Below are 20,317 nucleotides of genomic sequence, written 5' to 3'. Positions count from 1 at the left end.
GAAGGCATAGTGAGCCGGACAACAACATTCGAATCCAAAAAGAATATTAAAATTGAGAAGTCGAGACTATTAGCAAAGTAAAATGTAAATGGTCCTACCCTTAAAGAAATTGATTGTAAATAAAAGAGTCTTGTAGAGAAAATGTGCAGATGTATTTCTCTTAAAAAAATACCCATGATCTAGTGATACGAACCGTATCCGAGAAAAGCGAATTATGTAACAATATGTTTATCGATACGCCGGAACAATTCACTTAAAGAATTGAGCATAAAGTAAACCCCATTGCTTTTGACGAAATCAATAAAATCAAGGTCAATATTAACTTTGCAATCAAGGTTTGTGGTATTTTTTACACCCATCATCTAAGAATAAGAGTTCGGAATTCCCATCGCACATGTTTACTTCCTTTTTTTAGTACACTTAGGTTATAGAAATTGTTAAACCTAATAATAAAAGTTATACCAAAATTTCTAGTATTCCAGATGAAGGTCATTTTTTTAAAATAAATCCATAAAAATGTTCCATAAAAGTTAGTAGTTTAATGCGAGATTTGTAGTCTGAAGGTGGAATTTTTGAAAATAATTATGGGAATGCAATCGCCATTAATAAGGAACTCTACCAAAAGATGATTATCAGTTTGCCACAAATACTTCACGATCTTGAAGACAAGTAAGAAAATTAATTACTTTCGGTCATGATCGCGTCTTCACAGTGATCCTAAAAAAAAAAACGAAAAAAAAGCAAAGGAACTAAATTGTATTCTCTTTTACTGAGTGGACCCAGCTGAGTTTTTCTATTTTCGGAATGAAAGCAGAAATTTATATGGGGCATGTGTTGTAGGCCCTTGCCTCCTTTGTCCAGTGTCAGTCATTTTCAAACTCTCTCTTGCAAATTTGTAAGCGATACGGGAGAATATTTACCACAAATACAATACGCACTTGGGCAGACGGACACATGGACAAACGAACAGACGCACATGCTTTACTGGAATTGACCAAGAATCTATACACTTTGTGGATTTTTTTAAGGCTTGCTTCCCCGCGTTATAAAGATAATAAAAACAAAAATCAATTTTTCATAGACTATATTCGTAAGGTTAGCCCAATTTTTGCACACGTTCTACAGCATCGCCCATAGAACAAGCATTCGAATTTTTGTAGATTTATCTGCTGCAGTTTATAGGCAATGAGCAAAAAACCAATCTTTTATTTCGTTTGAAAAACAGTGATGTTCTCACTTTACGTTTTGCTGTAAATGCGTCCTTCGACGGATGTGGCCCATTTTCAACATCAAACTGCGTAAAAGAACTTCAAATGTTTCTGCCAAATTTGAAGTCGTTAGCTTCATTTTTGCAACCAGGCGAGTGCCAACAACAAAAACACCACACGGACATAGAGACGGACAAACAAGGCTTAATCGATTCACAATTTCACGCTACTCAAGGATACTTTATAAGGTCTCTTAAGCTTCCTTTTGGGATTTACATATATTATGAAAAAGAAAACTCCCGCCACACTTTAGCGTTGGGTATTGAAAATGACCGGATAATTGTGACCAGTGTATTATATAAGAAAATGCTCCAAACGAGATGGAAATTTGAAATCCGAATTTGAAAGTAATATTTTGTTTTGGACTTTGACAAGAAGCGGATATTTTCAGTACTTTCCATGTATTTATCTCCGAACAGGCAGAAATCTTCGCAAAACTCATGTACAACATATGCCAATAATTAAATAAGCGAAAATATTTATTTATTTGTTAACATTAACAGAAGATAGAGTTTATAAAATTTTGCTTTGTACGTTTGTACATTTTAGTCGACAGGCAACTTAATCAACTTAATTAATTAATTGGAACATAATTACGTTTAGCAAATCGTTGGTATTTCTGCGAAGGCGTAGTGTTGGTTTCGTTTGATAAGAATCCTTCGCCATATTGCGAAAAGAAAGCTGGTGGTCAATGCATGAGTAAAACAATTCTTACAAATAAAAATTTTGTAAACATTTTTAGAGTTTGTTCAGTCAATCGTATCCCGAAGTGAACCTCCTTTCGATTCAGAGGCAAAGACTTTGCCTGATAGTGAGACTGCTAACTGTTCTGAAAATTCGCACAAAATAGAAGAAATGTGACGGACTTGGGGATATTGGTCAAAAGTAACTATACAATGAGAATACTATAATCGGACAAGGCCGATCGCTAGATACCCTTCGCAACGTGGCCTTATACAGTAATTCACGAATTTTTTTAACAGCACAAGAAAAATTATACATTATTTTTATGTAAATGCATAATTTTCATGAGGACCTTCATATTAGGTAATAACCAAAACTTGTCCAAATTTAGTATTATTTTACTTATCAGAGATTTTATTATTTCCCAATTTCTCCCGCCATAATAGACCTCGGTTTTGTCGCCATAGAAGGGCTTGCTTTCATGAGAAGAACTATATATAGGTTGCGGTGTAAAAAATACACTTATATGAGTCAGATTCCATATGGTTAACTTACTAATGACCAACGTTCATCGTAAAGTATTAAAATTTATCTCTTTTGACATATAAGCGCCTATCTTTCATTAGGATCCTTATACGTGTTGCGACGCAAGAAATATACCCTTGTAGTCCAAATCCAATAATTATACCCATCACCGAATGATGAGGGGTACATTCATCTTGTCAAAACATATGCAACGCCCACACGAAGCATCAGAGACCCCACAAAATATATATATTCCTTATAAGCATCAAATTATAAATCGATTTAATCATGTCCGTCTGTCTGTCTGCGCAATGCCTGTTATAAACATTCCCGAATCTCATAATCGAATATAATTTCCGTAATTGTTTTTATGTTAAACTATTATTATCAATGAATTTTTAAAAATTACGATGTTTTACTGCATAAAGATTCACTTTCTGCAGGAACGTATATTTGGAAATGGATTGAAAACGTCCGTTTCAAAAATTATCCCGATCTAAAATTTTCACACCTATTTAAAATAACGATATACTATTACTAAGCGTTTTTTGTCCCATAATTCTGAAAGTCGCACTATTTAAACGACCTATATCAGAAGGACAGACGGACAGACAAACTTAGATCGATTCAGAACTGATTTCGAATCGGTCGATATAACAAAATGTGAGTCTATCTCAAGCCCTTCTGGTTGTTACATACGTTCGGAAAAACCTAATTTATTCTCCACCCCAAGTGGCTTACCAACAGAAGAAAATGGCTTGACTCGATGGAAAATCTTAGAATTTTAAAACACCTTTATGTATGACTTACGAGCAATTCATAAGCCTAGTTTCTAACCGATCAGCCGGTTAGAAGCTGTCTAAAAGTAGACGGAAGTAGACAGAAGAATTGTTGAATAACTTACAATTTGCTTGTGTTTATTAGATGTAGCAAGACGCGGCACCTATAGCCAAAATATCAGAATTGTCGCAGAGACAAGAAAAGACTGTTATACGATTCACTTGCGATTTAAGCACAATTTTCTCATTTATTTAAATCTGATTTAAATTGTTAAGTAATAAAAGCGATTGAAACTGATTGGAATGGAGACGAGAGAGAAAAACGAAAACTCGTTCTCGCCAACCCAATATATTCCCATTGAGAATTCGTAAACGATTATTTTGCATACTCGTCAAGTGGTGAGCAAGCAATGAATGAATTGAAAGATCTCTCAATGCATCGATATTAACTATAGTCAAGAAATGATATTCATTGTACTTATATATTTATATATTAAAATTTGTATGTTTATAAAAAGTCAATTTGACACTGTAGTAACGTAATAAAACAACTCGTCTTTCTTATGTGTTTATTTACCCGATTATTTCAGTAATGTGAAGATTAAGATTACAATCTATTCGATTTTCGAATACTAGATATTTTTATGAAAAATCCGGTTTGTTAGTGAACCGGCTTTGAAAACGCAAAACACTATTACAAGCTTAATGACAAATTGCTCAGGTGCACATATAAAGCGCGTTGGTAAAAGCGGTATTGCAACGAAAATTTTCATCAACAATATGGCAAACATTATGTTCGTTATACGATCGTTTCAGCGCAACTCAGTTTGTTTGTTTGTTTGCTTATTTATATGCGTGTATACAAGTAAAAGAAAATTTTAAAAAACATGCAAAATTAAATGATTGATTGCCATATCATATTTATCACATCACCAAGGAATTTAAGTAAGCTTAACAAAAGCCACACTTTTCACATCTTTAAATACATAATAGCAAGTAAATTAAGATTGGATGGGGGAGGGCAGGCAAATTCTTTTTAGTGTTGATAGTACCTAATTTATAATGAATAAAATATCAACTGCTTTCACAGTAGCGGTATAGTGGTTTGGTAGCTGTTTTAACGTTATGATGCTTGATAATAAATAGTTGGTAAAGGCCAACTATAGGCAATAGTGCAGTAATAACGTTTTAAAAACGAGTAACTAACACTTAAATAAAATTTAAAAGCAAAACACGTCAGACAACAATTTACAACATTTACAATAACAATAACGAAGATGTAAAACACTTTACCTATTCAATAATTTTATTACAATTTCTCTTGATTTTATCTACAATGGGAGAAAAGCGTATATTGGAAGTACTAAAGCACTATAGCAATTAGTTTACAGGTGTTTCTTATAGATTATTTTCCATATTCATCACTAAAGCATCCGTAAAACCTTTCAAATACGTTTTTTAAGTTTGCTTCAAGTTCGGTTATTATGGACTACCGACCGACCGTCACAAGCGTCACATTCAAAAACTAAATTCCAACTAAATCAAAATGTGGAAAATGTGAATTTAACGAATGCAATAAACATGGAATTAAGTGAGACTGTTGAGAGAACGCGAACAACAGCTATAGATGATTTTGTTAAAATGTTAAATATGTTTGCAACCTCTTCATAGATAGATACCTCAGATCAGATATTTATACTTTTCTTTCTTTTTGAGAATGCCTCTTTTGACTTTTCTGAGAGTAAAATTCACTTTACTCTACATTCTTATGAAAGGTGTTTTTGCCTTTTCTGAGAGTAAAATTTACTTTGCTGTATATTCTTATGAAAGGTGTTTTTCATTTTGCTGAGAGTAAAATTATTTTTTTAGAGTAACGTTTAAAATAAACATTCAAAGTCTCGCTCACGGATAACTCAAATGTAATGGTGAACATTTAAAAACACAACTGACATGGACGAGCACAGAATGGAGATATGCCAGTGTTGCCAAAATTATCTAAGTGCTCATCAACTATAATTCAAAGACTTAACTGAATACGATTTATAAATCGGATGTTTTGAAGACTTTAGAACCGTAAATGAACCATATTTTTGAATTATGCACAATTAGGATCATTTTTTGTATGAAATTATAGTTTTGTTTAGAAGTTTCGAGAGAACGATCATGGTTTTAACTGACGGAGAGGTTTTCTTTCATTGATGCAGTTGAAGTTTAAGCGTATCTGGGATATTTCCTTGAAATCGTCCAGAGATCACAGTTACATACTTAGATAGATGCACAAGCTTGATTTATTCGAACTGGCTATTCTTATATTCATATGTTGCAAACGTTTGATGAAGACAAATTCCATACGAACATAGCAATAATTGGGGGTTTATCGAAAGCCAAATATAATCATCATCATAATCATCTTGCTGTTTTTGTTACTGCGAGGTATTTATAAATAAGCAAATTTTATCTCAACATAGTCTTCAACTTTCTATTACATTTATCATTTTGTACAAAAAAGAGTTAAGTGGACATAAATATGTTTCGATCTTTCTTAAAGTCAACGGGATTATGATCTTCAACTTCCTCCTATTAATTCGGTTCTGCTCCTTTGTTTCAGTTACTCAGCGCTGTAGCGCTACTCTTCCCAGCCGGGGCCAAATAATTTCTATTTACTTGGGTGCACATGCAACTGAAGGCGAAGATATAACTCGTATTTACACGAAGATTTAATAATCAACGAATTTTACCAATTAAGAATGAAATTTGCAGCTGCTTTCTGAGACAAATAAGAATTGCAGAAAGTTTTCCAATAGAAATACGCTGAAAGAAAGATGGCTCGTGTAAAATTTAATATAATAAATTTGTTTTTATCTGCTAAGATACAAATAGTTAGGCGCACCTAATCTGCCAAATGGCACTTGTCTTGAAAATTAGCAAAAGGGCGAATCTGCACACGGAATATGATCAGAATATTTACGCATACAAAAAATACCTTTGCTTACCAAAATGTTCAGGTGCCAAATCCTAGACGTAAAATTAAGTATTTAGGAAATGATTTTGTGCAAAGAAGTACGCAATTAATTTCATTACAAATTAACATATATATGTCATTTTTTTTTGGTAAAGAAATTTCTTTTTCATTGATATTCATCCTTTATACTCGATTTCCTTAAATCCAATTGCTACTTTATTGCTGCCATAAATTGGAAATTGGTTTACACTGATTATTTTGCACACATACACGAAAACACAAAAAGGCATTTGATAATTTTTCACTCAGCGTCTCGAAACTCTAACTTTATTGTTATATTTTAGGTAAGTTTTGCTTAATTCTTGCAAAATTTTTTCTTTTTTTTCTTCTTAATAAACATTAATAAAAACAAAAAAACAAAACAAAAAGTTATTGTATTACATGACGCGCCGCAGCCGCTACATAGTTGAAGAAAAAGTAGTATAAATACTACACGTATATATCGTAAAAATATAAGTGTTGTCATTTTTATCATTTAATAATAAACTATTTTATATTTTTAATCAACTCAGTAAATCAACTATGTGCTGACTCGTATAAGAAGAAATATTTCTACACAATGCTTCTTCCACCCTGTCTTTCCTTATTTCAGTTTCATTCTTTCTCCATTTCTATCGCCGACTGGAAAACTCCACTTCTAGAAGAACATAAAGACCAAATAACCGACTATAAAATACATTCTCGCAAACTCGAAGATGTTTCGCAAATATTTCCTGATATAATCTGAGCGGTAGTTCTGAATATCAAAAAATAGCGGTCGTGGCAGTTTCGAACCGGTAAAATCAGTACGAATGGCTATATGTCAGGGCGCAGAAACAAACGTCTGCACTGTGGCATTTATGCATATAACGTCTTTTTAAAATAAGGCGTTGCATGGGAACTGATCGAAAAGATGGTCCGGTCCCAACAATTCTCAATAACGACCGTGCCCGCGGCCGAGCACGTTAGTGTCCAAAGTCTATCAATACGTCAGGAATTGCGGATGCTGGAAATTATCGGATCGAGAAAATTGCGTTTATATTTGTGTATATATATAGTTTTTTGTGGGCACAGGAAAAATTAAATGTAACAAAGTTGAACAGTCAGGAAATTAATCTCCTATCTTAAAGTTGTCCTACGTTTTTATTTTTCGGCCGTGTTGAAATAAGGTAAGGAATAATAACATTCAGGATAGCTTGATGACTATCGTTGCCTTGGCATCGAGTACAGATGTTAACAGCTGTTAAATTTGCTCTCATAGTTGTCAAATTACGCGAAAGCTGAAAAGGACACGCTTTGCGTTAATTTAATTGTTGCGAAGACAGCAATAAATTGAATAGAAAATGAAATCCAATCAAAAATATTTTACTTACAAAAGCCTGAACCAAAACAAACAATTTTAAAAAATACCTAACAAAAAAAATAAATGAAATATTGAAAATTATTCAAATACCAAACTTCATAAAAAATCTATACTATGTACTCAATACTAATAACTCAAATCCTACTAGCGTTCTTTGACGAATCTTGCAATAAAAAAAATTTAGCAGTAATGGAAGCTAAAATTTGTCTAAACGAGCAAGCTAAACGCACGCGAACACGAAAAAGGGGTAAATTTATTGTTTTAAGAAATAATACATATGTTAACTTCGCGAATTTATAAAATGCACTAAAAACTATCTTATCTCATACCCTTTAATGAGATTTGTTTATTCAAAGGGTGCCGGTTCTCATATCAAGAAGTGCCCAGCTTAGTATTAAAGGAATGTTTTTTACTCTGCGCCAATACAACTGCTAGGCACAATTTATCGATATTGTATAAATCTGAGAGGATGACTTGGCAGCATTGGGGACTGCTGGCAATTTTATGTAAAATTTCGTTTACTCTGAGAGAGGATTCTTTAAAAACTTTTTCAACCAATCAAAAAACGATACGTATTTTTATTGAAGTAGTAGAGAATTTACGAAAATTCGAGAAAATATCATCACCATTTACAAAAGAACACGACATCGTAGACGAACTGGAAAATGGCTAATTGAAAACACGTTAAGAAAAAGAAAGCACGAAAATATTACAACGGCCATGATAGATTATCACCATTTTAATCAAGCAAAGGATTGCAGTAAGAGATAAAGAGAGATCAGACGTTTTTACGCTTCCGCAGCACTAGCAATCAAATACAGACTTCAGAAAATTGATAAAGTTTATTGTGTGAGATTATACGAAAATATAGAAATGTCAACTGTGTTTATCACCGTGCCCAAATTTGTGGCCTTAACGCCGGGAACGGCATCGACGTCATCTACAACACCAGTGAAATGTAGTCTGACCAAAATCATGCCAGCTCCTCCGTTGACAGATGTCTTGCCAACATCGAAAGCATCTACGGGTGAGCCTACGTCTAAAGCTAAAAAGAGACGTCTGGATCACTTATCGTGGGAAGAAAAAATACAAAGAAAGTGAGTTGAAAATAAGCAAGTGTAACCTTGAGAGGCAACATTAATGTCCTTTGTATTGTTTTATTACTGTTTGCAGAAAATTAAAAAATCGCGTTGCAGCGCAGACATCACGAGATCGTAAAAAAGCACGTATGGAGGAAATGGAAAACATAATTAACGCAATGACTGAGAAAAGTGAAATTTTAGAAAATAAATGCCAGAGCTTACAAACTATTAACGACTCATTGCTGGAAAAAAATGAAAAACTCGATGCAGAAGTTGAGCAATTAAAACAGCAGGTTCAGTTATTGCAAGCACAACAACAGCAAATGCAACACAAAATTGCTGCCTGCATTGGCTGTGAATCTTTATTAAATGGATCAGCAGTATCCAAAAATACTGACCCTCAGCAGAAGGGTTCCAAGGACTCACAGTCACCGCAGGAAGCAATGACATTGTTAAAACTGAAACAGATTCAGAACGTAGCGTCACTCTGGCGTATAATAGCTCTTTGCCTACTCTACAAGATATGCTGTTGCCCGACAATGAAATCGACAACCAGTCTGTCGATAATAAAGAATTTGATGCCGGAAACTTGGAAGAACTTGCTGAAAGCCTGCTCGCAGATATCACCGCAGACCTGGAAGCAGACGATCGCACGAGCAGCGAGTCTATTACCCAAAATTCAAGCGGAACAGAGCGATTGCTTGGATCAGTGGTGGGGACCACAACAGAATGCTTGGAATCCAGCCAACATAAAAACGACAACAGCGGCGGCATAAATATCGCAGACATAAAAGATTACCCTCAGCAATCATCGGACATCACACTAGAAAATGAAGGTTTAACATGTTTAAGAAATGACGTGACTGCTACAACTAGCACCGCTGATACCGTATATGGAACATACGATGCTAAAACAAATTCGATAACAATAGAAATGGATGATGTAGCTGTGCCCGTTGACGAGGCAGTAGAGGAAATCTACTCTGATGATATGTCAGATAACGTATCATCAAATGAACTGTTATGCCCGTCCGTTCCAACTTCCCCTTCCCACATTTATCTAAATGTCACCTCTCCTACTGACGATGAAATGGCTGGTGATGATGTTAATTTGAATTTTGATCCCATAACGAGATTTGTGTACCCTACGCGTTCGGTGGTCTCGCCTTTAGCAAAATCTCCAATGCATTCATTCGATTCGACTTTTTCAGATCATGGCTATGAATCGATAATGGGATCACCGCAGCCCTTATCACATTTAGGCTTACCCAGTTCTCAGTTTGAGCCAGCAATCGTTGACGATATTGATTGGCCATCGAGCTTTAATGACCTCTTTCCCAACTTAATTTAATTATATCGATAATTTAATTTTAGCATCGTTTAATTTTAGTTGTACATAATAAGCTACGAGTATGTACGGTGTGTGTTTGCAAGAATAAGTATTGAAAAATATGCGTCCAAGGAGCGCATTTAAAATAATTATAATTCAACGATAAGCTGTTTTTGTAATATATTCCGTCATTAAGTTTAACATGTTAACCCTTTTATTTCTAAGATTAAATAATAAGTTATTAAGGAGATGTACGTTTAATCAATAAATTGAGTTCTTTTTCTTTTTGGTTTTCAACTAATGGTTATTCTTAATTTTGTGAATTTACATTGAATTTTTGAATTGATAATTTAACAAATTGCTTGCCTTTTCAACTTAAAGGGAGCTACTGGTGCTACTGGTTGTGATGGAGCCATATGAAATTCCAGATCCTAGTGTTTACAAAATTGACAAATAGGTTAAGGAAGCTTTTGCTCGACAGGGGCTATAAGATTCTTGTTGCGGTAAACATTTATTAGGACAATGAATGAATAAAATTGTAATTCGTTATATTTCTAGTAACGAGGTTCGCCGTTACTAGATACTGCACAGGACGTGAGTCACGTGTAAGACAACCGAATTTGAATTAAAAATGAATTACTAATTAGTTGATTTGAACCTATAGCAAGGTTTAATATGTCATTAATTTTCTCATTAAATTTATTGTATTATTTAATTATACCATTCGCTTCTGGTTAGTAGCTTGTTAGTTGCGTAAATAAGATTTCTGTTATTAATAAAAGTTCTCGTTGTCTTTGGAACACTTTTTACAGTTTTGGTAAACTAGTCAATTCATATAATTCTTTTCTAATTTTTCCTGGTGGTAAAATAAGTACTTTTTAAGAGTTGGATATAAGACATGCTCGGTTTGCTATTTATGGCGTTTCCGATCATCTTTTATATCAGCGTCTAATACTGTAGGATAGTAATGGCCTGTCTCGCGGCGAAAACTTTCAAAGCATTTCTCTTCCTCTTCCCATTCCACATCGGTAGCCAAACGCAGCATATATAAAGGCAAGTAGACTTTACTAGGTCAATAATAGGTAGTAAAGGTAATGTCAACAAATCATTTTTCGGAGAAATATTTAAAGAAAAGTATTCACGCATTATAGGAGAGTAGACTAATAAAATTTCAACAGCGCGTTGCGCTAATTCTTCCTTATCACCATCCTCTTCACACCAACCGCTTTCCGTTGAATTTAAGGCCAATAAAATTAAAGATTTAATTGATAATCTATCTCTCTGAAGCTATTTCGGGAGCACAAAAGTTTTCAAAATTATACACTAAACGCTGATAAAAAAGCTTCTCGCTGAACGAATAACAAAAGCAAATTGATGTTGATTTAATATTAATAAAATTCTCGAACTTGCCTTAAAATTAGCGTATTACAGAGGGAAAATTTAGTTTCATATTGAAATAGAGCAAAGCTTTTTCCTATTGAGCCCACAAAAAAACCGTTTCTTTTAAAATCTTTCTTAGCTGCACCGAACATTTATTCTCCCTTTGTTGCATCATTTTTAAAACACTTGCCAATTTGACCTCCTTAGCTTTTTGTTTGGCAGTAACACGAAAACTTTGCTCGGTTATAGGCAATAGACCATCGGGATAAGTCGATGGTGAATCATCAGTTTTCTTATAGCTTTCGCTGAATAAAAATTTTGTCCAACTTTTATTCCTTACTATCGATGCGTATCATATCTTTCGCCGAAACCTTATCTTGTGCTGCTGCAGACTTGCTAATGCTCTTCCAATACCAGGCAATTTTAATTGTTTATAGAAAGCTCGTGTGGCATTGTTGCCCAATGATTGCACTTCTATTTGGCTTTTGATTTTTTCCACGATTTCATTCTCATACAGAAAATGAACTTCATGTTTGTTAGGATGTACGTTAACATCTTAATTACTTGGTTCCATATCTAAACTTAGATCTGTGTGAGATAAATGAAATAATGTGTATGCTTAAGGAACGTGTTCTTAACGCGGGACAATGGACGTAGGACGTGCGGTGTTATTAAACTCTTTATCGCGTCATCGTTTAGATGCAGGTACATTGATAAGAAAGACGCTCTAGAACATAACACTGTGCTCAACGATTTGTCAATGTATAAAACAATTTAATTAATCGAAAATTTTGAATAAATATTGCAACTCCAATACATCCGGCAAAGCATTTAGCATTTAAGATTTTACTAAAACCATATTTAGCTACGCCAGCTGTAGTCGAGTGCACTCCAAAGCAGCTTCCAACTGTTCCTTTAACTTCCAATGTGCTTCATTTTTAGCATAATTATCATAATTCATGCAAGTGAGAAAATTAACTGTTTGTAGAATCTGTTCGTGTGGATATTTGTATAGCTTACTTTGATCATAATTCATGCAATTGTGGTTAATATGTGTTTGTAGAACCCATTAATGGAAAATATCAGCTAACGTCTTTTTGTGAAATTAAAACCAATTCGCAAGCTCTCCAACAAACATTGAAATCAATTGAAAAATTACAAAAAGATTAAATTAAACTTACCAAAAATTATTAAATAAAATTCTAATTCTAATATATATATCTATATAATAAAGTGATTAAAAAATTATATAAAATTCTACTTCTAATATGTATATGTTTAAATAAAGTGATTAAAAAATTATATAAAATTCTAGTTCTAATATATATATCTATTTAAGAAAGTGATTTAAAATTTATATAAAATTCTAGTTTTAATATGTATCTACTTAATAAAATGTTTAAAACATTATATAAAATTCTAGTTCTAATATATATATCTATTAAATAAAGTGATTAAAAAATTATATAAAATTGTACATCTAATATATTATTATTAAACAAAGTGATTAAAAAATTATATAAAATTCTAGTTCTAATATATATATCTATTAAATAAAGTGATTAAAAAATTATATAAAATTATACATCTATTATATTATTATTAAACAAAGTGATTAAAACATTATAAAAAATTCTAGTTCTAATATATATATCTATTTAATAAAGTGATTAAAACATTATAAAAAATTCTAGTTCTAATATATATATCTATTTAAGAAAGTGATTTAAAATTTATATAAAATTCTAGTTCTAATATGTATCTATTTAATAAAATGTTTAAAACATTATATAAAAGTCTAGTTCTAATATATATATCCATTAAATAAAGTGGTTAAAAACTTGTAAAGTACATTTAAACAAAAAATTTTACAAAGAAAAATAGTGAATTGACTTGTGAGTGAATTTCTAATAAGAATTTAGAATTTTTATCAAGGAGACCCATCTGAGATGGACATAGTTTTGCTGGGAATCTCGTTGGTGTCTTCTTACAAAATAGCCTTCTTATAACAGAAGCAATGCATTCATATAACGATGCTTTTTACTTTAGAACACATTTTCGCTACAAATAATTCATTTTCAACCAGAATATGATTCTGAAAATTACAAACTAAAAAAAAATTCACGAAAGTAGGAATTGCAACAATAAATAAAAATAACAGAGTAATAACAATATAAAATAAAAATAAATGAATAAGTGACACGTATCTTTGGAATCTTCAATCCCATTTTTTTACGTCTAGTTAAGTTAAAAAGAGAGAAAATGCATTTTTTTTTTTTTCAGTTTTCATTTTTCATATTTGCGGCATACAACAACAAGTATGTATTAAATTTATAATATAATACATAATCATTAATAAGAACAGAACAGAAACTTTAATTAAACTTTAACGCGGTTTAGTAATTCCAATACATGATGAATACAGATATTTCTTAATATATTAAATAAATTTTTTTTTGTTTTTTTTTCAGTACAATCTCCGAGTTTTTTTTTTTGGTTTTCTCAGGATCATCACCGGGTTTTTTTTTTGCTTTAGGAACATCTCCTTGTTTTTTTTTTTTTTTTTTTTTTGAAAAAATTATGGATTTTTTTTTCCGAGAACATCGGAAAAAATATTATTAAATATTATTAAATAAATTCATGATGATGTACTTTATTGGACTCCGCAAAATCATTTTGTTCCCAAGATTTTTTATCTTCCACAAGTGGGTCGGTCTATTTGTTTTGCATTTAGATGTGACCATTGGGCTCCTGATTTTGTGAATTTTTTTTTTATGGAAAAGGCAGAAGTTAATTTCATTATGATATCAAGGGTCAACCATTACCAAATCTCATATATATACCCATCAATCGTGGCTCCCGAGATATTCACTAAAACTAATAAGGACGATCATGGGCGAGCATTTGGTTGGTAACCGGCGACTATTTTGTCCTTAACTTCATTGTATCACTAAGATAAATTATAAACATTATTTTATTGTAATTTAAATAAATAAATCTTTATTATTCTCTTACATTATTACTTATCTCTAATTGTCCTTTCTATTATTCTTTTTTTTTTTTTATTTCACTTTATATCTTTTCTTGTCGTGTCTGGGAATAAAATTTAAAAAGAATCGTTATTAAATTGCTATTTTGTACATTTGGGTAAAATGAAGCCACGAAGCCATAAATGAAGGTAAAATCGAATTAGTCTGAAACGTATTTCATTGCATTTGCTTAGGATGTACACACACTTGCTTTAGGAATATGATAATAATTTTCAATAAAAATTGAACTTTGTGGTTTGTTATGTTCGACAAATAAATTATGTTTCTTAAATTAGACCACCTGGACGTTTGAGTATACCTCAATATTTGGGCTTTCTTGGAAATTAAGCATTTACATAAAAATAATGATTTTGAATTTTTCATGTATGTATTATTGATTAAATGAGATCTAAACGTGCATCTTGCCCCACTATAGCATTCTTACTTGTTCTATTTTGACTATCTTAAATCATAGCTCTGAAGTGTCCCTTTTAAAGCAGAACAGTTCGGTAGAGGTTGATGAAAGCTCTACAAAAGAGTTTACAATTTAAAAAAAATAAAAAAATAAAATTAAACAAGAAACAAAAACAAATAAATAAAAGACGCAGCTTATATCATTTAGTTTTTAGTTATTATTATAAGAAGCCGAAAGCCTTAGATGCTAATGCTTTAAGACCTTAGTCTTACATTTTATTCTCTGGCTAAATTTATAATAATATTAATAATAATAATAATAATAATAATACTTATTATTAAATTTTATTTATAATTTGAAATTGAAAATGTAAAAACTGTAAAATTTTTTTCATTAATAAATTGAAATATAAAAAAAGAAAAGGTCGTTGTTTCATTTATATTTAATTTGACAATGATTTATTCATTGTTTTTTTTATTTTTAATTGGTTTATTTTGTCTTCCAAATATTTTCAGGTTCTACAATCATAATTATTTTCCTTATTTTATTACATTATACGTATTTATTATTATTTATTATTGTAACTTATATATTTTATATACATGGCAAACCTACCCAACGTACTTTTTAGTCAATTGTTGTGGGAACACCGGGAAGTTGTGGGGTGTTAAAGGGTGTAGAGCTTGCAAGTTAGAACGCAAAGGATGACGGAGCAGGCAGTTATACAAAAAATTAGAGCAATTAACATGAAAGAGTTAAATAGTGGTAGCAGTACGAGACTCTCAACTTTAGGATATTCCTTATGGTTCGCTAGGTAGTTAGGGTTGACGAGGGCGGTGGAGAGATTGACGGGATCAATTGAACCGGGAAACCGGACCTAGAATAATGTTCGAGGATGAATTTGTAAGGTTTGACAATACGGACAAAATATAAGAAGATCGTCAGGTAAACTCTAGAAAGATTAGTAAAAATACGGAAGAAGGATAAAGTAGAGAACATAATACGGAACAGGCCATCGAGCCCATCGAGTAAGTATAGTAGAAGAGGCGGCAAGTGCCCGAGAAATCGAAGACCTGAGAGAGCAAGTGTCGGCATTGAGGACAACGACGAAGACAATAAAACACATGGTGTATTCTTCTGCATAACGCGTGGTAAAGATACGCTGTGGCTAAACATGTACGAAGCGAAGATGGTAAGTTGTATTTAGTTTAAAAGCACAATCCCAAGAGCTGAGAGCGGAACTGGCGGCAGTGTAGTTAAATAAAGACCGTGAAATAGAAGAGCTGCGAGCGGAACTAGCGGCAGTGAAGATAAATAAAAACCGCGAAATCCAAAAGCTGAGAGTGGAACTGGCGGCAGTGAAGATACCAATGCCAAGAAGAAGAAGTTCAAGTAGCTGAAAGCGATGTGAAAGAGGCCCTTAAAGAAGTCGTAAGCAAACTAAATGCCTTTTAATATATTAAACGATATTCTTAAGAAAAATTAATATGCCGCCGTGACATCCACCATAATTAGTTTTGAATTAACACAATTAACTTTTCGGATTCTACTGTCCAAACTCTTTTATATATCAACGGTATGGCAACAAAGAAAGTAAACCTAACTAAATTAGAGTTCTCGCACTGACCTTGTTGCCTACTAACCTCCGTGTCCTCTTATTTGATACTCATATCGCATTTTAAGGAAACACTAATCCACCAAGTCGTGTCCACCATAATTATTTTAGAATTAACGCATTTTTAAGCAGATATTAAATACATCATCATTTGAGGAATGTTCAAGTAAAGACTCTGCCTTGTTTACCTTATGATTAATAAGCATAAAACTTTAAAAAAAAGTGAAGTAACGAAAACTTAATTAGCTGTAACTTTGTGTGCGTATGGCTGATTATTTCCATTTTCGTAAATATGAAAAATATAAGCGTTCGATGTTTAATAATTTGCAGTTACCCAACGAAAAATTCGAAGTACCAGAACCATTGAAACAGGCGTTTATTACTGAGGGTTACCAAAAGGACATGTTGGAGAATATGTTCCCCAGCCTTACAGAAGAATTAAATATAAACAACTACACAATTCGCTTTGGAACACTCTTACATTTAGAAGAGATGGAGTGGCTTGGCAATATACGCAAATATAACCGTGAACGAGGCCATTTCACACGTAAGGGCAGATATTATTTACCTCTCACCATAGAAAATGAAAAGCTTTCCGAATGTCGTCCTTCGTTGGTAATTGGAGACATTATCAAAGCGAAAGACCCCTGGACCGATAGTGAAAATGCCGAACACACATATGAAGGAGTGATTCACAAGGGGCTTTTCAATCGCATTCTGCTTAAATTCGATGCAAACTTTCAGCAAAAATATAATGGCGAAGGTTATCATTTAGAATTTTACTTCTCCCGGTATGGCTACCGGGAACAACACCACGCCGTCTTACGAGCGATTAAGAATTTAGGCGAACAATTCTTGTTTCCATCCGGAGCACGGACGCGTCGATGCCCACAATTGAATATACACTTTGATGAACATCGTGACCAGACGATAGAAAAGGATTCTAGAGAAGCGGAAATTCTGACCCAACTTGACGACTTACTGCCGCAATCACGGACTCAAGCCAAAACACATGGCATATTCTTCCGCGGAATGCGTTCTGAAGATATGCAGGAAGAAGACTCGCCATCATGGTGTAATTTTTATGAAGCGAAGCAAGTAAGTTCTCTTTAGTTTAAAAGCACAACCCCTTCAATTTAGTATTTTATCACATTTATTTAATTTTTAAAGGTCTTTCTAATGATAGTTAAGCTGTATCGAAAAAACATCAAACCGGAATCCATCGGCATCATAACACCGTACGAAAAACAAGTTAAACGTCTGCGTAAACTTTTCGATGATGCCGACGTAGCGATGCCTAAAATTGGTATTGTGGAGGATTTCCAAGGACAGGTATAAATTTCGTAAATTTACACAAATTTACACTCATGTTTGAATTAATTGTTGCTTGGTTTTTTTTAGGAACGCGAAATAATATTGATCTCAACAGTGAGATCAAGCAAGGAGGAGCTTATACCTAGCGATGTGCGACATGGATTAGGTTTCAACAAAAACAAGGCACTAACTAACCTTGCAATTTCTCGATCTCGTTATCTTTTATATATGTACGGTAACCCCGACGGACTCCTTTTGGTACCTGATTATCAAGCACTGCGTTGACAACGATGCCTACTTTGGCCGAGATTTGATGGAATTGTCTGTAACTTTTATGTAATATGTATATATATAGTTTAATAGTTTAGTTTCTTGACTTGAATTACTTTCAATTATTGAATTAATTTTCAAATTTGAATATGTATTTAGTTTAGTTTCAATTTTTTTTGTTTCGTTTTTCGCCTTAATTTTATTTTTTGTTTTCTGTTGTGTATTAATTTATGTAATTTATGTTTAAATATAAACGAAATAAATAGCTTCGACGAAGTTAACACAGACAAACACCTAATTTATAACAGAGATAAAGATGAGATGATCGGCTGTGGTATCTCATCAAAAGGCAAGAAGGTGGAGCACATCTCATATCTAATCTTCTCCGCGAGAAGCTTATTGACACATCTCAACATAATGCTAAGCGCAAAACCGTGCACCGACCATACAGATGATACCACGGATATAACAGATGCAATAAAGCTGGCAGAGGAGAACGGACTAGATATCCGAACTGTTGTCTGCGACAGAGCCGAAGCCAATAAGGACAGATTGAAAAAGTTCTTGAACGGCGTCTACAAATTAAAAAAGGGCAGGCGGCAACAGAAAATCAATTATGCTCCTGTATGATTATGCACATTTGTCTTCGGCCAATGGAGACAGGCTTGGATTATCAATTCGGCGTGAAACAGCCGAAACATCAAAAGTTACTCTTCTCCCTTTTTTTTTTTGCTTGAGCAGCTGGAAGTTCTCGAAGGGATGGGGAGATCTCTTCTGTTCCAGATGACACTATTTTGATCTCCATTTGTCTTGCTAAAGTGAACTTTTCACTTAAGGTTACGGGGTATCGCTGTATTGGTCTGATCGCCACACCGTTGATATAAATTCCGCCAACAGTTTCTTCTCGAAATTTGCGACTGTATGCTAAAGTTGTAATTCTTGTCGTCATGCAATTTTCTTTTTATCGCCCCGAGCAAATGTGGATAATCATACAGGAGCATAATTGATTTTCTGTTGCCGCCTGCCGAATTTTGGAAGAGGAGAAATGTAGTGCAAACAGTTGCATCTCCACGATATCCCGCTGATAAGTTAAAATTCTACAGTGACATTACGCCAGTGTCACTGCAAGCGGCAATCGACATAGACACATTCGCTCCAGGAGAAGAAACTGTTGAAACTGTGATTGCCGAGCGGACATTAAAGTTATTTGAAATGTTATTTAACCACAATAGCAAACTCATTTCATCGCAAAACAATAAATAACAACAATTGGGGTAACATCAAAGAAAATCCGCAAAAGAATACCTAATTGCGGCCAGTAATTTGAACCAATTAGTCGTGGACACGGTGCTTACAATAAATAATTATATAAGGATAATGGAAGATCTGATGGAGGCTTACCCTGGCATCCAGATAAAATCATACAGGGTAAGCCAGGATCTCCTGGATCCTGTTTTTATTAAGATGCCGGTGAATCAAAGAAAACGAACGAGACCATCACAGCAAATTTTGAAATTGTACAACAGGTTAAGGCGTCAACAAATATCGGTACACGCGAATGGATTCGCACTTCAATACGACTACGAGCTGATCGATAATCTAAACTATAACATAGGAGAAGAGCTCGAAGAAAAGTTTCGACCATTCGGCCTCGATGGAGGACTATTCACTGACCGGACAACAGATCAGCTGGAAGAAAAAAATATGATAGCTCCTGCGTCTGGTCACGGTATCGGGCGATACGTACGTGACCAGATGCCTTGTGGGTTAAACAACGGGTTAAAATGAGCTGAAAGACCTGATCCATTATAAGCAAGAAGACATGATAATGTCCCATCACATATTGCCAAGCCAATTAATGTGACACTTTGTTCGCCTGGTTGGCAGATTCTTTTAATTACTCCGTACTCTCCCAATATACATTAGCATATATTTGAAAATTTTCCGCGGTTTTTCCCATGGGAAGGTGTTGACGTCTATTTATCGATAGCATTCACCAGATCGTCTCAAAGGGAGAGAGTTGTGACATTTCAGCTTATACTATTTAAATGCCGCAAAAAAGAAAGAAAAATTTGTGAAGTATACGGCGAGAATGCTGTAACCATTTCTGTGAATATATATGGAAAGAGAATATTCTTTTTTTTTTTGAAAATAGGATAAAATCGAATGCCACGCCTATAAAAAAATACATTTCCTATCTTCATTGTGAAATCCAATAAGAAGTATTTAAAAATTGTCTACAAATTTAATTTGCAAAGTGAA

General features: G+C 33.4%; 3 protein-coding genes across 4 annotated transcripts in view; 2 read left to right on the top strand and 1 right to left on the bottom strand.

Annotated features, from left to right (window-relative positions):
* Positions 1 to 6,618, bottom strand: part of LOC119636818 (membrane-associated guanylate kinase, WW and PDZ domain-containing protein 1) — a 35,583-nt gene extending 28,965 nt beyond the window's left edge. For both annotated transcript variants that reach the window (XM_038032463.1, XM_038032464.1), the window contains exon 1: positions 6,250 to 6,618. The gene's annotated coding sequence lies outside the window, so the exon portion shown is untranslated. The remainder of the gene's footprint in view (positions 1 to 6,249) is intronic.
* Positions 6,619 to 8,150: 1,532 nt separating this feature from the next.
* On the top strand, positions 8,151 to 10,333 carry LOC119636718. Its single transcript, XM_038032284.1, is given in 3 exon segments — positions 8,151 to 8,717; positions 8,794 to 9,262; positions 9,265 to 10,333. Coding segments are annotated over 3 exon segments (1,482 nt in total). The 5' UTR covers positions 8,151 to 8,493; the 3' UTR covers positions 10,054 to 10,333.
* Positions 10,334 to 15,588: 5,255 nt separating this feature from the next.
* LOC119636768 (probable RNA helicase armi) overlaps positions 15,589 to 20,317 on the top strand; it is a 51,194-nt gene continuing 46,465 nt past the window's right edge. Inside the window, exon 1 of the mRNA XM_038032366.1 lies at positions 15,589 to 17,569. Within this exon, the coding sequence (XP_037888294.1) occupies positions 16,736 to 17,569 (834 nt within the window). The 5' untranslated portion in view covers positions 15,589 to 16,735. The remainder of the gene's footprint in view (positions 17,570 to 20,317) is intronic.

Source organism: Glossina fuscipes, unplaced genomic scaffold, assembly GCF_014805625.2.
Source record: "Glossina fuscipes isolate IAEA_lab_2018 unplaced genomic scaffold, Yale_Gfus_2 28, whole genome shotgun sequence".
NCBI classification, from domain to species: domain Eukaryota; kingdom Metazoa; phylum Arthropoda; class Insecta; order Diptera; family Glossinidae; genus Glossina; species Glossina fuscipes.
This window is presented reverse-complemented; position numbering and strand designations above follow the sequence as displayed.